General features: G+C 36.3%; 1 protein-coding gene across 1 annotated transcript in view; it reads left to right on the top strand.

Moving 5' to 3' along the window:
* DYTN (dystrotelin) overlaps positions 1-13,101 on the top strand; it is a 51,695-nt gene extending 38,594 nt beyond the window's left edge. The window contains exons 12-15 of the mRNA XM_071216001.1: positions 2,282-2,352; positions 6,245-6,404; positions 9,125-9,632; positions 12,941-13,101. Coding sequence (XP_071072102.1) covers positions 2,282-2,352; positions 6,245-6,404; positions 9,125-9,632; positions 12,941-13,065 — 864 coding nt within the window. The 3' untranslated portion in view covers positions 13,066-13,101. The remainder of the gene's footprint in view (positions 1-2,281; positions 2,353-6,244; positions 6,405-9,124; positions 9,633-12,940) is intronic.
* The last annotated feature ends 7,694 nt before the right edge of the window (positions 13,102-20,795 follow it).

The raw sequence follows: 20,795 nt of genomic DNA on the forward strand, positions 1-20,795 counted from the left end.
TTTTTTAATGTGAGTATTCTGCAAATACTTTATCCTTTTTAAAATCATTTTTTTACTTGCCCTCAGATGTATCACTCTACTTGCAGGCTTCCCTCAATTATCATAATCAGAACAGTCTGATCTTAAGAAAATTCTTCAAAATACCCTCATCTATAATACTTTTCAATCATCAAAGAGAAATTAGAGCTCCTATATTGCAATTGTCCTGGGCAGAAATGTGAGTGGAGCGGAAGCCTTGTATCCGCCCACTAACAAGTGGCCTGTCTAGCTGTGACTGCATCATGTTCTTTCCGGCCTGGGTGACCCTGAACCATCATCTCATGCAGCCTGGAGCCACTGGAGGATGCTCCTCAGATGCCTCTTGCAGGAGTACACCGCAGACAGCTGGCCTTACAAGTGTGAGGAGAAACAAATTGCTGCTCAATTTCCTGCTTCAAATAAAAGAAGACGAAAAGACATTCCCATAATACAGGCTTTTTTTCTCTCCCCCACTGTAGTATTTATTTGTTCTGCAGGAAGAAATTTAAAAGAGGGTTTTCCGTTTTGGTTTACCTCTTTTATTTAACTTTTTCTTTTTCTTTCCTCTTACCTCCTTTTTTCATTATAAAAGTTTCCACATCCTATCCTAAGTATAGTACCTTTTTGTTTTGCTTTTTAAAATAAACATTTTTAATTATAAAATAAGACATGATTGGTTTGCTTTATGAAAAGTTAAAATATTATAGGTAAAGATAAGACCTTTTCAACCATAGTTCCCAGGTGAGGTTTGGTCTCTATTTTCCCAGAGATAATCTGTTTAGGTTATATCATCTTTCAGACCTTTCTCTGTACATTTCCAAACATGCATTTTTTGTGTGTTTGTGTATATATGTATTTGCGTGTGTGTCTGTTGTGTGTGCATACACATGTGCCAAAGAAGGCAAATGAATAAATAGTATCAAACTGGAACCAGAGAACCCTGCACATGTGTAGAAGGAGGCATGTACAGCTTTGTTTGTTGCAGCACTGCTTATAATTTTTAAAAAATTGAACCCATCTAATGTCCTTCAATTGAGAATGATTAACTAAACCGGGGAATCTATTCTATGGATATAGCAGCCAGCAGTTAGAAAGAATGTGGTGGGTTATATGTGCTAACCGGAAATTGCAGAAGAGTATGTACCATAAGATAACCCTGGTGTAAACAACTTTACACGGTGAGCTGGATGTGGAGTCCCAGAAGCCTGGGCCAGGCTGGGTCAAGTCATGACTTGCCTCTGAGTTGCAGTTCAGAGAACCAAGAGTATGAGAGAAACCCCAAAGAGAGTCTGGCCTACTGTTAGTAATTTAAACAGACTGGTGAATTCAAAGAGAAGTGATGATTCAAAGAGCACATCCAAGGAGGATGCCATGGAAAAACAAGTTTAAGTGGAAGATGGGAGGAAGAAGTCAAAGACTTCCTGAGCCAAGGGACAGTGACCCAACTGCTTTTTATAGACGATGGTGGAAAGGAGATGTTCCGGGCAGGAACCTAGTTCAGGCTAAAGATTATTGTAACTGATTTTAAAAATGTAAAACTTGTTTTTTGCTTTAAAACTGATGTTTTAGTTTGCTAAAAGCTGAGAAAGCAATATACTAGAAATGGATTGGCTTTTACATGGGAGTTTATTGGCTTGCAAGCTTTCAGTTCTAGGGCTGTAAAAATGTCCAAATCAAGGCTTCACTGGGTGATGCTTTCTCCCCTGAAATGGACACATAGAGGCACACTGGTCTCTCCCTTTTTTCCAGGTTTTGTTGCTTCAGCTTCTGGCTTCTTCTTCCCCCAATTCTGTTGATTTTAGTTCCTTGCTCTGTGGCATTTTTTTTCTGTCTCTCTCCGTATTCATCCTGTTTATAAAGAACTCCAGGAAGAGGATTAAGACCCACCAAGACCTATGTCTTACTAGAGTAGTCTAATCAAAAGACCCTTAACTGAATCTAATCACAAGTCCCCCTACAATAGTTTTATACCCACAGGAATGGATTAATTTAAGAATAATTTTCTTAAAAGTCCAGCCAGCTTCAAACAATCATAATCTTTGAATCTCTTTGAACTGTGTGCACAATTAATCGTGTCACTGGACTCTGAACATAGGAACATCTGCATAATTGTACATGGACATAGTAACCCAAACACCAGTCACTTTTTTGAAACAAACTTTTGAAAATTATCATTCTTTAAAATATGTTCTTATGATGAATTTTTAGGAAACTGGGTTAAATTCAAAGCACAACTTATTTTCTCTGATTTTTGCTTCTTTAGACCATGGTCAGCATTAGGAAGGAACTGTGGAGGACCCACGAATCCATTACTGCTCTCCATAAGGAAAGAAGGTAGGAACCATACGCAGATGTACAAATACTGATGATAAAGACGAATCAATAGCACTTCCCAATGCTTCTATTGGACCATTTTCAACAAAGATTTTTACCATGCTCTTTTTTTATAATTAGGAGAAGTTCCTTAAGCAGAGAATTCGTATGATCCCTATGTGAAGGTCAAATGGGAGCTTTGACCCTCTTCAAGTAGTTAAGCCTAACAAAAGCCACTGGCTTATATTAAGATTTAACTTGAGGTAGTCTGATCATATTCCTTGGAAGTTGGTTACACACTTTCAGTGAAGCATTGATTCTTGTGTTGTTTGTTGTACCTCCCTTTAAATAAATTAGTATGCTTTCTCTAACATGCATCTAACGTCCTTCCAGATTTATTAGATTGATTGGAAATTATCACCTTTATTGTGTATTAGGTAACTAGTCATTCCTAGAGTTCCTTCTCCTCTTGTCAATCCTATGAAGACAGAATTCCTGACCCCTCAGTTTTTCTAAGGGGAACATTTGTTTTCAGGCACACTGCTTGGTATCTAGTAGGTACTAAATAAATTAATGATTCCATGTGTATCTGATGAGATTGCTTCACAATATAAATATATGAAAAATAGGGAGATTTTTCAATTCTTTAGTAAATAATATATCTGGAAATACCACAAGCATTCATGAAAAGGAGTTAATAATTTTAAAGTATAAAAATAATGCAAATGTCAAAAGCAATTTTAACCTTTTTCATAATATCAGAAAAACAAGGAACAAATTTAGAAAGAAAATTAAAGAAAGTATATAGCAATAAAAAGGTAATTTTGAAACTTACAACATAGAGATCTAAAAAAAGGAAATTTGCAGCCCAATTCTTTGAAACTTAATTCTTAAAGTAACTATTTAAACAATGTTTTAAACTTAATTATTCCTTCTTAAATAATCCATACCCACTATGTACGACATTGGTATCCTAATAAAGTATTCATTCCCATCAAGTGTACCAAAGGGTAAGGCTGATTAATAATGAACTCAAACTGGGGGTTTCACCCTTGCTCCCATCTGCGCCATCATTTTTATCACTGATTTGGGTAAAACTGCAGAGGGTGTGTTTTTCTCAAATACGTGCGTGACACAGCACTGGGAAGAATAGGTAATAAATTGAATGACAGAATCATGGATCACTCAGATTTTGATTGGATGGAACAGTGGGGCAATTAATTAAAAAGCAAAATGTAAGGGGTTAAAGGAGAGACCATTTCACAATAAATAATGTGGGAAAGACCTTAGATATATAGAGTTAACTGTTCAAGTTCAATAATAGCCAATATTGTGTCACTGATGATTTAAAAAGCAGTGCGGCCCCAGATTACATTAACGGAAGGAATGCCATTCAATCATTAGCTATCTATTGGTTATGCTTCTCTTGCCAGGTACCAATCATGGAGTGGTAATGTTTTACCATTCTGTACACAAGAAGCTTGGCTTGGGAGTATTTGTGCTCTATTTGAAGGCCCAATTGATGATGGATTCACTCTGCTTAGCTCCATAAAGCAAAGCTACACATAAAAAGATAAAAGCGTAGAAATGCAGATTTCAGATTATTTAAGAATAATTATTTTTAAATAATCTGAGCTGTTAATAGTTGGTATTTGTCTGGAAAGTACTGGGCTCTTGGTTGCTGGAAATATTGGTGAACTGAGGCCACCAGAAACACTTCATGAAAATTTCTCCTTAAAGAAAAAGACAGAGTAAGAAAAGAACTGTGCTTCTGATAGAGCTCTGCCTCTTCTCACCTGGATCGTGGCAGGATGGGCGTACATGTCTTCTAGTTGCCCAAGCATGGTGGGTGAGCCAGAAAGGAGGAAGTGGATGGGATTGGGGACAAAATGTGGCTACAACAAGCACAAAACTTTCAGTACAGAGAGTATTGTCCAAAGAAGCCTTCTGAGAATGTTTCTGTGCCGTCTGTTGTGTAAAACTCATGCGCTAGCTCCTCTCAGAAAAATCCATCATAAAGACATACTCTAATGTGGAATTACAATAAAGACTTTTAGAGTCACAATTTAGAGGTGGAGTGGGCATTGTCATCCCAGGGTTCTCAGGATGGAGGAATAAAATATGGATTAGAATGGATTTACTGGTATTCTACTATAGAATTATTGTGACTCTAGCAATGAAAGAAATTACATCATTGATATGGAGACAGTGGCCATGGGAATTGCTGAGGGCAGAAGAGGGAAGAGGAGGTATGATATGGGGACATTTTTGGGACTTGAAGTTGTCCTGAATGATATTGCAGGGACAGATGCAGGATATTATATATCCTGCCATAACCCACTGAATAGACTGGGAGAGAGTATAAACTACAATGTAAACTATAATCCATGCTGTGTAGCAGTGCTCCAAAATGTAATGAAAGAAGTTGTTGATGTGGGAGGAGTGTGGGGTGTGGGGAGTGGGGTATGTTTTTTAATGTAACATTTTGTATGATCTATGTATCTTCAAAAATTAAAAAAAAAAAAAAAGATTTTTGGAATCAGACTTCTGTTTCACCCAAGTGTGACTGTCCAAATGTTTGAGGGCTTTTAGGGGGCTCCTGCCTTGGATGGGAGTCCAAATTAAATTCCAAGGTCTTTTCAGAGCTCTTCACAATTAGGAATTTCAGAGGTTCTAACATGAATAAATGCCATGGGTCGATTTCCACAAATACACTTCATATGCTAACAGCACTGATCAAAGAATATAACTCTTACTTTATTCCAGTCAGTTTTGATTGTCTGTCAACTATGCCAGAGATTGTTCTAGGCCTGGACCTGGGAATACAAACAAAAGGTGAGGGGTGAGGGGGGGATCCAATCTTGCCTCTGTGCAATTTATATTCTAGTTATACATAAGTAAAATAATAAGTAAAACATGTAGTATGCCAGATAGTGTGACTGTCCAAAAGTTTGAGGACTGAAGCAAAGCCAAAGTCTAAGAACTCTTCAAACCCTGTAGCAATTAGAAGACAAATAAAATAGAAAAGGGGATAAGAGGTACTGAAGGTGAGGTTGGGATTGTGGTTTACAATTTCAAGTGGGTAGTCAGGTAAGGCTTCGCTGTAAAGGTGAAGTAGCAATCGTGCAAGAACGGAAGGATGAAAGGTTCTAGGTAGATGGAACTGAAAGTGCAAAGACTGATGGGAGAACATGCCTGGTGTGTTCAAAGAATAGTGAAGATCTGTGTGTGGATGAAGGAAAGTAAGGAAGGAGGAGAGTGCAGGAGATGAAGTCAGAGAGGTAAGGGGGCCTCAGCCGTTTTTGTAGGATCTTGTCAATCTGTATAAGGATTTGGTTCACTCAAGTGAAAAGGGGAGCCACCAGAGGGTTTGAGCACAGATATGATGTGATCTCAACTCTTGAAAGAATTTCCCTGACTTGGTTCATTCTTAAATTAATGAACAACTAGATTTGGGAAGAGAAGCCAAAACAGACCTATAATTTATGCATTTAATCATATAAATTTCTTCCCTGTGGTCTTTTTTGAGTCTATGACATTGTCATTCAAAATGTGATGTCACTAGCCAAGGCAATAATGAATCAAGTCAATATTCATATTTAAGTAATCATTGAAGGTATGCTATCAAAAGTAATCCGTAACAGGCCAGATGAGCTTTCTAAAATATCTCTAAAGCCAGTGAAATTTGTAGTGGGATTATGTATATATTATATATTGGATAGGAGGAGCAGTTGTGCATGATGAAGAGTCAAACAGTATAATACGGTTTTGGTCAATGTCAGATCATATTTGAGACACAGATTTCTCCAGAGTCTGCTCCTAAAGGGAGGATCTGCAGAACATCTGCTAAGGCTCTAGTTAGTGCTCTGGCCTCTTGCTCTTCCAACTCATGCAAAACTTGTTCTCTTTACAGGCTTTTTGAAAAACAGTTAAGCCAGTGCAAAGTCAAGATGCAAGCAATATATGCCTCCCAGGAAGAAAGAAATTGCAGATTTGAAACAAAGATTCACCAGCTTACAACCAACCAAAATCATCTGCGTACCAAGCTACAGCAGATGGGACAAGACCTGCAGGTATAAAATGTGTGAGATTATCTGGAACTTCAGTCCTCTGGCCCCAGAGAGGGTGCAGTCTGAAGCTTCATTCCTCAATTTGATGAGATTTTTCCTTTGTCTCCTTCTCCCTGATGATCTTCCCCTTCCTTCCCCTTCATGAAGGTAGGGTCGCTGGGAGAGAACAGTATAGGTACCATTTAGAAACAATCGACCTTGGGCAAAGGGGTTATTTGTAGCATTGGTTTCTAAACTTTTTGGTCTTTACATTCTTAAAAATTTTGAGGACCTCCAAGAGCTTTTCTTTCTGTGGGTCCTAACTATCGTTATTTATCATATTCAAAATTGTTTTAAAATGCATTGATTAACTTAAAAAATAAAATGATAAACTTATATATAATTTATTTTTAAAACAGTAACAATACCCCCTCCAAAAAAACAAATTTGGTGATAAGAGTGACCTCATTTTACATTTTTTGCACATCTCCTCAATGTCTGGATTTTAAAAAAACAGCTGGATTCTCACATCTGCTTCTGCATTCAATCTTTTGCAAGATGTTGTTTTGGTTGATGTACATGAAGAAATTCCAACCTCACACTGATTTACAGTTGAAAGAGAGTACTATTTAAATAGCTTTTTCAGATAATTGGGGATATTCTTCCTTGATACACACCAAAACATGATAAATGGTAGTTTCTTAAAGGAGAGTTGCAATGTGGACCCTGAAACCATGTTTATTTCACACTTTTTTTCATTAAAATCAAGTGTTCTATTGTGCTCTTGAATGGATTTTCTACCCATGCATGATTTTGTATCATCATTCATTGATTATTTTAAAAATAGTGGTTCACTGAGCTATGCTGAATTTCCTAAAACTGACCAACCTTATTCTACAATATATAAAAAATCACATTATTAATGTCATCACTAACCACATCAAAAAAGTCTTTAGGAATTAGAAAACTCTCAAGTTTATAATGGATACAAGTTTTCTAGAATTCTATTTTTTTGCTTAAAATCTTAACTGTTAAATTGGCAACAAATACTGTTAATTATTTTCCTTGTAGTGATGGTTCCTCTTCATCCATTTTTTTTTGAAAATTCTATACTCTATTTTAATTCAAGAATAGAATGTGCAAAAGTTATACAATTGTCTGAAAGTAATTTCTTCTGAACATGAATTCTATGACAATTTTTTATAAATATATTTATAAATACTTTTCTAGAGTTTATTTTGCTGTTTATTTTCCAATAAAGAGAAATAAGTAAAAATATTAAATAATTCTTCTAGTGATCCCATATTAACAGTGTTTGGAGACATAAATTACATTTTAGCTCTGTTTGATTCAAGGTTACACTTGAAGTTTATCTGGATGAATATCCCTTCATGTGGTTTTTTTAAAAATAAATTTTTTTATTTATTAAGAAATTGTAGGTTTACCGTAAAATCATGCAGAAAATACAGAGTTACTATATAACACCCTATTATTAACACTTGGCATTAGTGTGGTATCTTTGTTACAATGGATGAAAGAATATGATTATAATTGTACTATTAACTACAATCTATAGTTTACATTAAGATTCACTGTTTCTCTTGTACAGTCCTAGTTTAAAAATTTTTTATTCTAGTAACATAAAAACAAACTAAAATTCCCCCTATTCACAACATTCAAATATGTAATTCAGTGTTGTTAATTACATTCACAATGTTGTGCTACCCTCACCCTGCCTATTCCCAAAACTATTTCATCACTCCAAACAGAAAGTCTGTGCCAATTAAGCATAAACTCCCCATTCACCACCCCCACTCCAACTGGTCTTGGTAACCTGTATTCTGCTTACTTCATTCATTTTTAAGAAAATGTCTGCCAAATACCCAAGTCCAAATAACATGTCAGTGCATCCTTCACACCAATGACTGAGGCAACTTTTGTATTTCAGTAAGGGTCAGAAATATTTTATGCATACTTCTCATTTATCACCTACAATATTTTAAAAGAGGTGTGTTAACATTAGTAAAATTAAGAACGTTTATTACTCCATCAAGGATACCCTTAAGTGAACTGGATTTTTTTTTTAACTGTGAGTGCACGATGTTGAAAAATACGACTGTTAGCCCTGTTTGGTGACGCCGACCTGACCCAAGGCACCAACAGGGTGATCTATTGCTGCTTTCGTTTCATCAGTACAGCTATCAACAAATGAAAAGGCAAATAACATCTAGGTGTTATTATGAAAATAATTTTGACCTCAAAGACCCCTACAAGAGTCACTGGGACTCCCAGTGGGTCCATGGATCATGTTTTGTGAACTGTGGTTTATAGGGAGCACACACCCTCGGTTTATACCCTTGGCTTATCATGAAACCCCTCACAATTTACCAACCTAACAAAGCATGATGATCATGCTTTGTTATAAAAATTTACATCACTTCAATGTATGCTGGTATTTTCACAAATTCGTTATGATGTTTTTTAGAAACTGGTGGTCTTAGAACCTAGAATTTTCCCAAATTCCTTTCAATATTCCTTGTGGTATATTAGAACCTAAGCTGTGCCAATTCTTGTAGGGGATTTTAGGTTGATATTGAATTACAGCATAAAATAATGTATTTTTAGAGAGTAGGAAGAAAAGTCTTGCATAAAAATTTGCTATTAGAATATTGACATTTAATGCATTTTTGAAAAAAAGTAAGATAAATATTAATTTCCTCATAAATGAAGTTTTCTTTATCTAGGCAGCGTTGCAGCCACGCCGTCCTTCATCTTCCTCCTGCCAAAACTTGGTTTCCAAGAAAGACCATTCTTCAGCTGAAAAGTTTTGGAGGGGAGGAGCGTCTTCCCAGATCAAAAATGCCACTGAGAAGGGTTTGGAATCAGAATCCTTTCCTAATCCCACTGTAATTGACAGAAGTCACCGACTTCAAGCAAACGCAGAGCATACTTCACCGAATTCAGGATCACCAGAGGCCATTTTGCAGCTGAAATCAGTGCAAAGCACCAGGGCACAGAGCCAAGCACAAAAGACACCAAAGGCAATCCTTAGTTCCCTCCCCAGTTCTCAGTCGGGATTTTGGCCGTGCCACCCCCAAATTGTTCCTGCCAAAATGAGCAGTGCTGCTCTGATACTTGCTGAAAGGAAAGAGACAGTTTACATTGAGGAGGAAAAGAATGAGCAAGACGAAGAGGAACTCCAACAACTGCTATCGAAACTCCTGGATGCCTTCCCTCCTGAAATGCCATCAGGTAAAGTTTTTGTAGTCCACAGAGACCGTGGTGGCAAGGAATTCAGGCAGCCTTTTACAACACTTGATTTTATAATAGTTTGGATTATTCTAAGAGCTATCATTAATCTAGTGAATAATCTGAATCTTTTGAACATCAGTAGTATCTCTGAACTTGATTTCTAGTATTGCCTAATTCGTTAAGTTATTGTGAGCATTAGAAATGATAAGTCATGCAGGGCTTTAATACATCACCTGGCACATAGTAACCATTTTATAAATGCCAATTATTTTAGCTGTTGTGAGTATTATTTTCAGTAGCCCTCTATCAAAAAGAACTGGGCAGTCTGATGTCACCATTTTAAATGGGAGTAATAATGATGCTCTCTTGCTAGAGGAGAATTGATTAAGGTTTCTGTATTATAAGCAGGACTTACATTATCATCTTCTCCATAAGCTATGACTCACTAAATTCTGAAGTTTTATTCTTAAACTCTTATTTACTATAACACTGTCTTGTGTTTTAAAGTGGCATTGTCTTATTTCTATTAGAGTGTCTATAAGATATTACCTTCTTCTAGCCACATCCCTTTCTTCTTCCCTAAAGCCTAAGCTTTTTTACATTTGAAAGATCCTCTAGAGATTTGTGATAAAATAAAGGCTAACATTCTCCTGTGTTTCTGCATCAGAGGAGTCCTTCTCAGAATATTTCTAAATTGGTGAACTGTAAAACGGGCACATAATTATGATAGTTTTCTACAGATCTTGGTAGAGCCAAGTTCATGAAGTAGTTATTTGATGGTTCTAAACAACTCTACTCTGTATGGAATTGGGGCTGTGGCCTTTGTATTAGAGTAAACAAGGTCACAGAGATGTCAGAAGCACCCTCAGAGCCTAAGCAAAGACAGAATGGGAACTCCTTTGTGCCTGATCCTTAGAGGGACACGAGATTCCACCACATTGTTTCCATCCAGACTTCCTTGGGGTTATGATGAGTATTCAAAGCAAAGTCAATATCCACTTGAACTTTTTAGGAAAAAGTCACATAAAATTTGAGCTTCATAGGAAGGTTTTTTAGTCTTTGAAATCTTCATCTTATAATTATTTTGTTTTAGTTTCTCCAAATGAGATTATAAAAGCTGCTGACTTCTAAAAGTTTCTCTTGGTTCAGTCCTCACACATGTAGTAGGCTGTTTTGCACCTTTTCAATTCCTGGTAGAACAGGTTTAATATATATATTTAGAAGACAATATCCTAACACTGGTACAGTTTGATAGCTAAAGCAAAAAAGATCCATGTATATTTTCAGTGACTTTCCCAAGGTTTATATATATAAACACATCTTTATCTACATATGTACACCTATAATAAATATATCATTAAAAGGCAAATCTTTAAAGGGTAAAGTCTCTTTCTAAATTCAGATGACACAATAATATATAAAGATACAATCAGCATTATCCAATCTTTCAGAAAATGTAAAAAATATGTCTCAAAAATTCATCTCTGCTTCCACTTACAATCTCAGTAGAACCATTGAGATGCTTCTGTACGAAGTATTCATTATTATCATACAAACATGCTTATGATATTAGCACCAAAGTGCACATTTTTTTCTTTTTGCTACTATAGTATTCTATACTTTGCAATGATTCAACAAATACTAATTGATGAGATTTAATTTTGCAGTCTTGTTTCTTTTTTATTAGTCTTATGCCTTTGAGACTTAAGTCTAAAGATCTATATTAATTTTTATGGTTACTGTTTACATTTATTAAGCACTCCCTCCTCACTCAGATATTTCTAGTTAAGTTTGTATTCTTTTTCAGTCTGGTGTTGAATCTGACCCTGTTTGTAAACTCTCTATGGCCATGGACAATATGAACTATAAAAATACATTCCATAATTTATGCATAATATATGCACATTTACCAAAATTATACTGAACTTAATCAGAGCCAGAATTGTGACAGCCACACTGATGAAAATGTGGAAAGGGAGACAAACTAAATTAAGGCCTTCATTTTATTTCTATCTGTCACTGATTCATCAGATAACAACATGAAGTCTCTGATCATCTTACTGTCCCAGCTTTTTTTTTAAATTCAAGGGATGTTGGGAGAATTATAAAGATCTTTTCTTTATAACATGCTAGGATTTACTCAGACATAATGCCAATATAATCACCCAGTGTTGTGATTATCCTAGAAGTGACTACACTTTTGGATTACAGATTTGCTAATGAGTCAACATATTTTAGAAATTAAGATGAACTTCATGTTACTTAAAAGCTTAATAAGACTAAAACAACAAATCTGATGGTCGGCTTTTGACAGTTGCTGGCATTAAGTGAATAGTCATTGGGTATTAAGACCTAAGAAAATGGGATTTCAAGAGACTATGACTGCTGAATGGAAAAGAGAAAGTCAAGTAGAAGTGGTTGCCCAAAACTCTTTAAATTCCAAATGTTCTGCTGAAAATCAGTAGCAAACAATCTGGATAAAACTTTCAATAAAATAATTAAATTTGAAAGAATATCTACAGCCACATCTTCTGTAGTGAAAAGCATATATTCCTCTAGTTTTACTTTTTTGTTAAATTATTCACTCTCCAGTTGTGAATGAAATTTCCTAGGATTACCTCTCCTAATTTCTTTTCCCCACTTCTCTTTCATCTCTCTTTGCCATCATTTTGTCACCACTGTGGGTTTCAATGAGAGGACAATGAATTGGGGTTGGGGGAGGGTATAAAGAGTAGGGAGATGAAATTAGGGATGGCATGACTAACGGAGAGATATGGGAGGGTGATTCTTGTTCTTTTCTTCCCACCTAGAGCATCCCTGTAAAATATTATTTTATATGATCAGAAAATTTGTTATAGCAAATTCTAGGGAAATAAAGAACAGTGATTTATTTAGCAAGACCAGGAAAAATAATTATCCCTAGCTCAGTTAGAAGGTAATTTTCTCAAAAGTTGCCTGGGAATCCTGGCAATGTGTGCTGATCTCTTAATGGACTCTTCATGAAGACACATTATTATTATAGGGCTTGAGAACCACTGCTTTAGAGTGTGCTTTCTGGCTACTTAGATCTGTGCTAGAAGCTGTGGGAAAATGGCCTTTAAGAACTCATAACCTGGTTCAATCAGTATTATTGATCACGGTAAATAATAGCCATTTTATTGGCTAGTTTTGTCATCTGGAACTAAGGAAAAAGAATTTATTACCGGGGACAGAAGAGATGGATTCCATATCTTCTCTGTGTTAGAGTTTTATCAGCTTGAAAACCTATAGGTGCTCTTCTCTGAAAGACTCATATTTATTAATTTTAGGTCCACAGTCTTCAATAACTATGGATCTGTACTGTGGAGCTGAGCAGGTATGCAATGCTTTCTCTGCCCTAATTGATGAAATCATCTTGCCCAAGGAGTCCAGGCTCAATGGTCTGTTGGTGTAATGACAAATCACATTTTCAAAATCTGTAATAATGGAATTAAACCTCTTTCTCAATATTTAGTATGAAGAAAAGAAGGGTTTTTTTTGGTTTTGTTTGTTTGTTTCTTAATTTCTCTAGTCTTAGAGAACTTAGTTCTTTAGCTTATTGTAAAGCTTTCAGGCAAGGGTTGGTTAAGGGTAAAGGAAAGGAGAGGGAGAGTCAAATTCAGGTGTGTCAGGTCTCAATCTGAGGACCATTCTTACTTTAAACTCCTTGGTAGTAATTTTCAAGTGAGCCTTCCATATGAAGGTATGAGACTATTTTCTTCCAGCACCATTTGAAGTACTAAATTGATGACCTAATTTTCTATCCAGTTGCTCCTGTTAGAGAAAAGGCTTGAGAAATCACAAAAGACCCATAGCCATTTAATTGGTTATTTCCATATCCTTTAAAAAAGGATATGGCTTCAGGCTTTTCTTAATCTCAGTTCCATGATGCCAATCTCTTTTTTCTTGTGTTGTGTTTTGTTTTGATTGATAGGTAGGTTAGTTGACTGCATGATTACTTCCCCACCTCCTTGCTGTGACATATAATAAAACCCAGGTATCATATAATAAGAACAAATTGGGAGCATTGTCATTTTTTGTTGTTGGTGGTGTTCACAATTATTTCATGGTCAAACTAGACAACAACCTAAACAATAACTAATACATCTGGTTATACTTCATAGACATCTTAAATAGGAAGAAAGCAAAGCTGATTCGTTAACTAACATTGACTAAACTGATCTGTTAGACTCCTTCTTATTAGGCCTAGAAGATAAAGAAAATTGGATAGGTCAAAATTTTTATCATTATAAATATGTTTTCATACATGTACACTGGCCTACTGATAACCAGGTACTGAAATGTTACACAGCAATTAAAGCAAGCCAAAGAGATTGTCATTTTCTTTAGCAGAAGCCACAATGGGAAAAGAGACTTGAAGATACTGTCAAGAGTGTCTCTAACTTTCAGTCATTCCTTCATACTTGTGTGCCATGTGCACTATTCTTTTCAACCTAATATTATCTCTAAATGGACTTACTCTTTGATTAAATAAAGATTTTTAAGAGGAAACATTATAAAAATCTTATAAGCTATAAACCAGTATCTCTTGCCATAAATAGAAGAAAACCATTAAAATAAATAGGTAACTATTAAAATAAAAATTGTTCATCCTTGTATGACCCGTGTAATCTCATAGCCATCAGCACTGCAATACAGCTGTAGTATAAGGGTTTCCTTACAGAGAGAGTCAGCAGCAGCATTGAGCAAGCAGTAGGGAACTCAAACTGGTTGCTTCTCCACTGCACTCTCACTGGCCTGCTAACCTCACACTTCTTTTCTCCAGCTACTTCTTTGCTTCCTGCTCTGCCTTCCCTATTTTGTACCCCTCTAATTATTTTCAGATATTTTCATTTCCATGCAAATGGAAAATGACCTGAAAAAATACAACATACAAAACATTTTTAAAATGTGAATCCATTTATGGTGCATTCATACCATGGATTTCTACTCAGCAATAAAAAGGAACAGACTATTGATACACAGAATAACTTGGATGGATCAGAAAAGAATTATGCTGAGTGAAAGAAGCCAATCTCAAAAGGTAACATACTGTATGTTCCCATTCTTATAAAATTCTTGAAATAACAAAAGTATAGGGATGGAGAAAGGAGTAGTGGTTGTCAGAGTTTAAACAGTGGGGAAGGAGAATTGAGTCTGTGGCAATAGAAGAGTAGCCCAGGGATCCTTGTGATGGTTCTGTTCTATATCTTGACCTGCGGTGGTGGTCACACAAATCTACAAAATTGTAGATTTGTGAAAAAATTGCATAGAACTAAATTCATACACACAGTGAGTGCATGTTAAGTTGGTGAAATCTGAATAAGCTCTATGGCCAATGTCAACTTCCTGGTTGTGATATTCCACAGTAGTTATGCAAGATGTTACAAGGAAATTGCATGAAAGGTATACAAGATCTCTCTGTATAATTTCTTACAACTGCATGTGAATCTACAATTTTCTCAAAATAAAAAACAAAATATTAACATGATTTTGGTCAAAATAACTGCATACTCCCTTTCTCAGTGTGTGTGATTAGATTATGGATACTTAGGAATATAAAAATAATAGTGAACCTAATTTTTACTATTAGACTAGTTAACTTCCAAGTGCTTTGCATGTATTAGCTCATTTAATTTTCACAACATACCTATGAAGAAGATAACTCATTATATGATAGGTAAACAGAGGTATGAAGAGGTTCCGTGACTTGCCCGAAGTCATTTGGCCAGCACTTTATGAAATTGGGATTTGAGCCCAGCTCCTGAGTCTGTATTCTAACCACTGCTCTATACTTTCTCTGAATAAATGTTATTATAATTCATGTTTTATTTATTGTCCTAATCTGCACTCCATATTACATTCAGAGAAGTTTTGTTTGAAGTTCTAGTTATTCGTAGTACTGTTTCAAGTGTGAAATGTCCCATGGATAAGATTAGAGCTATATTATCCCTGTTCAATCTCAGCCTTTAAATTTTAGTTTAGTTTTTCTTTTTTCAGCTTATCCCAAATTTTAAAATTCTAGTTCTGTCATTCAACATATTTGCTGTCCTTACTTCCTCCCACCATGTTCCTTTAAAGTTTGATAAGCAAACCTTGGAGCATGGTCAGCAAACTATAGCCTCCAGGCTAAATTCTACCCACTGCCTGTTTCTGTACAAACTGTGAGCTACCTGTGGTTTTTAATATTTTTAAAAAGTGGTTGAGATGGTGGGGGAAAGATAGCAGCTGAGTAAGGTGTCAGTTTGCCCTACAGGGCAGTTATTAATATAAACAGAGCTATCTAAAGCACCAGTTTGGGGGTCCAGGAGACCAGAATAGCAACTTTCAAAACCCTTGAAAGAATGGAAGGAGGAGTCTGCCCATCTGCAGTGAAGATTCATGAGTAAAGCACTCCACACCAACACTGAATGTTCCTAATCCTATTGAAGGACACAGATATCTGTGTCCAAGAAGCACAATATACTCCCATCTGAATAAATCTGAATAGACCAACTCTGAGACATTAATTAGAGTGTCAAATACAAAAGACAAAGATGATTCTGAAAGCAGCAAGAGAAAAGCAATGCATCACATACAGGGCATACCCAATAAGATTAAGTGCCAATTTCTCATCAGAAATCACAGAGGCAAGAAGGCAGTAGAATGAGAATATTTAAGACATTGGAAGAGGAAAAGTGCCAGCCACTAATCTTATATTCAGCAAGATTGTCTTTCAAAAATGAGGGCGAGTTTAGGATATTCAGAGATAAACAGAAACAGAGAGTTGTAACCAAGAGACTGCCTTTGCAGGAAATACTAAAGGGAGTGCTACAGCCTGAAAAGAAAGGACAGGAGAGAGAGGCTTTGAAGAGAGTCTAAAAATGAAGATTATATTAGTAAAAGTAACAAAGTGTAAAAAGAGTGGTGAAAATAGGATGTGGCAGATAAAATCCAAAGGTCAAAATGGGTGAAATAAGAACTGCCTTTATAGTAATAACATTGAATGTTAATGGATTAAACTTCCCAATCAAAAGACATGGAGTGGCAGAATGGATAAAAAATATGAGCCATCTATATGCCATCTACAAGAGACTCACCTTAGAACCAAGGATACTGTATTACTCAGCCAAGGGAGGGCTGATGCAAAGTATCAGAACTCTGTTCACTTTTATAAAGGGTATTTATTTGGGGTAGAAACTTACTGTCACAAAGTCCTAGTCCAACTCAAGGTACCATAAGAGGTACTTTCTCACCCAAAGTCTGTTGCCATGTGTTGACACAAGATGGCAAGTGATGCCTGTGAGGGTTCAGCCTTCCTTCTTCCTATTAAGGCTCTGTAGTCCCAACTTCTTCAAGTCTCTGCTGTAAGCTGGCATAAGGTTCATCTCTCTCCCCAGGGCTTATTTCTTTCTGGGCTCAGCTGCTATGTTCTCTTCACAAGGTCATTTGTAGACCAGCAGTCTCATCTTTCTTGCTGGGTTCTCTGCCATATCTAATGAGATCTCTCTATTACTCTGTGTTCTTCTTCTCTATGTGCGAGTCTGTTTATCAGCCCAAGGGCTCAATGCTGAGCTGCACTTTAATGATGCGGTAGAATCAAAGCCCTAATTTTAACATAATTTAATCAGACATTTTAGCTGAATCTAATAACATCAAAGGGTATCACTTCCAGAGACACAGACCTGTTTACAAGCATAATCAATATCTCTTTTTAGAATTCATAAATAATATCAAACTGCTGCGGATACCAAAAGATTAAAAGTAAAAGGCTGGAAAATGATAGCCCACACATGCTGTAACCAAAAAAAAGCTGGAGTAGCTATACTTACATTGGATAAAATAGACTTTAAAAAGCAAAACTGTTATTAGAGACAAGGAAGTACATTACATATTAATAAAAGGGTAAATTCACCAGGAGGAAATAATAATAATCACAAACGTATATGTACCTAATCAGTATGCCCCAAACTCCATGAGGCAAACACTGGCAAAACTGAAGAAAGAAACAGATGTCTCTACAATAATAGTTGGAGACTTCAATACACCACCCTCAGCATTGGATAGAACATCTAGGCAGAGGATAAATAAAGAAACAGAGAGATTAAATAACATGATAAATGAACTAAACCTAATAGACATATACAGAACCTTGCACCTCCTAACAGCAGGATAGACATTCTTCTCAAGTGCTTATGGCTCTTTCTCCAGGATAGACCATACGTTAGTTCACCAAGCTATCTCAATAAATTCAACAAGATCGAAATTATACAAATCACTTTCTATGATCACAATGGAATAAAGCTAGAAATCAACAAGAGGTAGTACAAGTGAAAATTCACAAATATATGGAGACTAAACAACACATTATTAAATAATCAGTGGGTCAAAGAAGAAATTGCAAGAGAAATCAATAAATATCTTGAGATGAATGAAAACAATAACATAACATATCAGAACCTATGGGATGCTGCAAAAGCTGAAAGGGAAATTTATAGCCCACAATGCTTACATTAAAAAAGAAGAAATGGCTAAAAATCAAAGACCTAACAGCACAGCTGGAGAAATTAGAAAAAGAACAGCAAACACTGACCTTAGCTAGACTGACAAAGAAAAAAGAGAATGCAAATAAAATCAGAAATTAAAATGGGGACATTACTATTGAGCCCACAGAAATAAAAAAGATCATAAGGGGATACTATTAACAACTGTACACCAACAAACTAGACAATTCTGATAAAATGGAAAAATTCCTAGGGACATACAAAACCTACACTGACCCTATAAGAAATAGAAGACCTTAGCAAACCAATCACAAGAAAGGAGATTGAAACAGTCTTCAAACAACTCCCCAAAATGAGAAGCCCAGGACCAGATGGCTTCATGGGTGAATTCTACCAATCATTTAAAGAAGATTCAATACCAATCTTATGCAAACTCTTCCAAAAAAAAAAAATTGAACAGGAAGGAATACTACCAAACTCATTCTATGAAGCCAAGATCACTCTAATACCAAGACCAGAAAGACATTATGAAAAAAGAAAATTACAGATCCATTTCCCTAATGAATACAAATGCAAAAATCCTCAACAAAATACTGCTACTTGAATCCAACCACACATTAAAAGAATTATTCATCATGATCAAGTGGGTTTTATTCCAGGCAGGCAAGGGTGGTTCAACACAGGAAAATCAATCAGTGTAATATGCCACATTAATTGATTGAAAGGAAAAAAACCACATGATTATCTCTACTGACAGAGAAGAAGCATCTGACAAGATATAGCATCTTTTCTTGATTAAAAACACTTCAAAAGATAGGAGTAGAAGGAAAGTTCCTCAACATGATAAAGGGTATATGTGAAAAACCCATGGCTAACATCATTCTCAATGGTAAAATGCTAAAGTCTTCCACCTTTAAGATTTGAAACAAGACAAGGAGGCCCACTGTCACCACTCTTATTTAACATTGTATTGGAAGTACTCGTTCAAGCACTTAGGTAAGGAAAACAAATAAAAGCAATCCAAATTGGAAAGGAAGAAGTAAAACTTTCACTATTTGCAGATGACATGTTACTATACACAGAAAGCCCCCAAAAATCTACAACAAAGGTTCTAGAGCTGATAAATGAGTTCAATAAAGTGGAAGGATATAAGATCAACATACAAAAATCAGTAGCATTTCTACACACTAATAATGAGCAATCTGAGGAGGAAATCAAGTGGAAAAATCCATTTACAATAGCAACCAAAAGAATCAAATCTTTAGAAATAAACTTAACTAAGGATGTAAAGGATGTGTACACAGTAAACTACACACATTGTTAAAGGAAATTTTTTAAAAAGGCCTTAAAAATGGAAGAATAGGGAAGCGGACTTGGCCCAATAGATAAGGTGTCTGCCTACCACACGGGAGGTCCGCGGTTCAAACCCCAGGGCCTCCTTGACCCATGTGGAGCTGGCCCATGTGCAGTGCTGATGCACATAAGGGGTGCCGTGCCACGTAGGGGTGTCCCCCACATAGGAGATCCCCACGCACAAGGAGTGTGCCTGTAAGGAGAGTCACCCAGCACGAAAGAAAGCGCAGCCTGCCCAGGAATGGTGCCGCACACACGGATAGCTGACACAACAAGATGACACAACAAAAAGAAACACAGATTCCTGGTGCTGCTGATAAAGATAGAAGCAGTCACAGAAGAACACACAGCGAATGGGGGGAGGGGGCAGGGAAGGGAAGAGAAATAAATAAAAAACAAATCTTTAAAAAAATTTTTTTAAAAATGAAAGAATATTCCATATTCATGGATTGGAAGACTAAATATCATTGACACCTATCCTACCCAAACTGATTTACAGATTTAACACAATCCCCGTAAAACTTGCAACAGCATTTTTTATTGAACTGGAAAAGTCAATTATGAAATTTATTTTCATAATTGCCCTGAACAGCCAAAATCATTTGGAAAAAGAAAAAACAAAATTGGAGCAATCACACTACCAGAACTTAAATATACTACAAAGCTACAGTTGTCTAAACTGTGTGGTTTTAGCACAAGGATATACATACTGACCGTTGGAACTAAATTGAGAGTGAATAGCCAAAATCGTTTGGAAAAAGAAAAAACAAAATTGGAGCAGACTTTAAATATACTACACTACCAGACTTTAAATATACTACAAAGCTACACTGGTCTAAACTGTATGGTTCTGGCACAAAAATAGACATACTGACCAATGGAACTGAATTGAGAGTTCTGATTTAGACCCATGCATATACAGCCTACTGATATTTGACAAGGTCACCAAACCCACTCAACTGGGAAAGAATAGCTTCTTCAACAAATGGTGGTGGAAGCACTGGATATCCATATCCAAAAGAATGAAAGAGGATCACCATCTCACACCCTATACAAAAATTAACTCAAGATGGATCAAAGACCTAAATATTGGGGGAAGTGAACTTGGCTCAATGGATAGAGCATCCACCTACCACATGGGAGGTCCATGGTTCAAACCCAGTTCCTCCTTGATCCCTATGGAGCTGGCCCACATGCAGTGCTGATGTGCATAAGGAGTGCCATGCCAAGCAGGGGTGTCCCCCGTGTAGGGGAGCCCCTTGCACAAGGACTGGACCCCATAAGGAGAGCTGCCCAGCATGAAAGAAAG

This window comes from Dasypus novemcinctus, chromosome 7 (assembly GCF_030445035.2).
Source record: "Dasypus novemcinctus isolate mDasNov1 chromosome 7, mDasNov1.1.hap2, whole genome shotgun sequence".
NCBI classification, from domain to species: domain Eukaryota; kingdom Metazoa; phylum Chordata; class Mammalia; order Cingulata; family Dasypodidae; genus Dasypus; species Dasypus novemcinctus.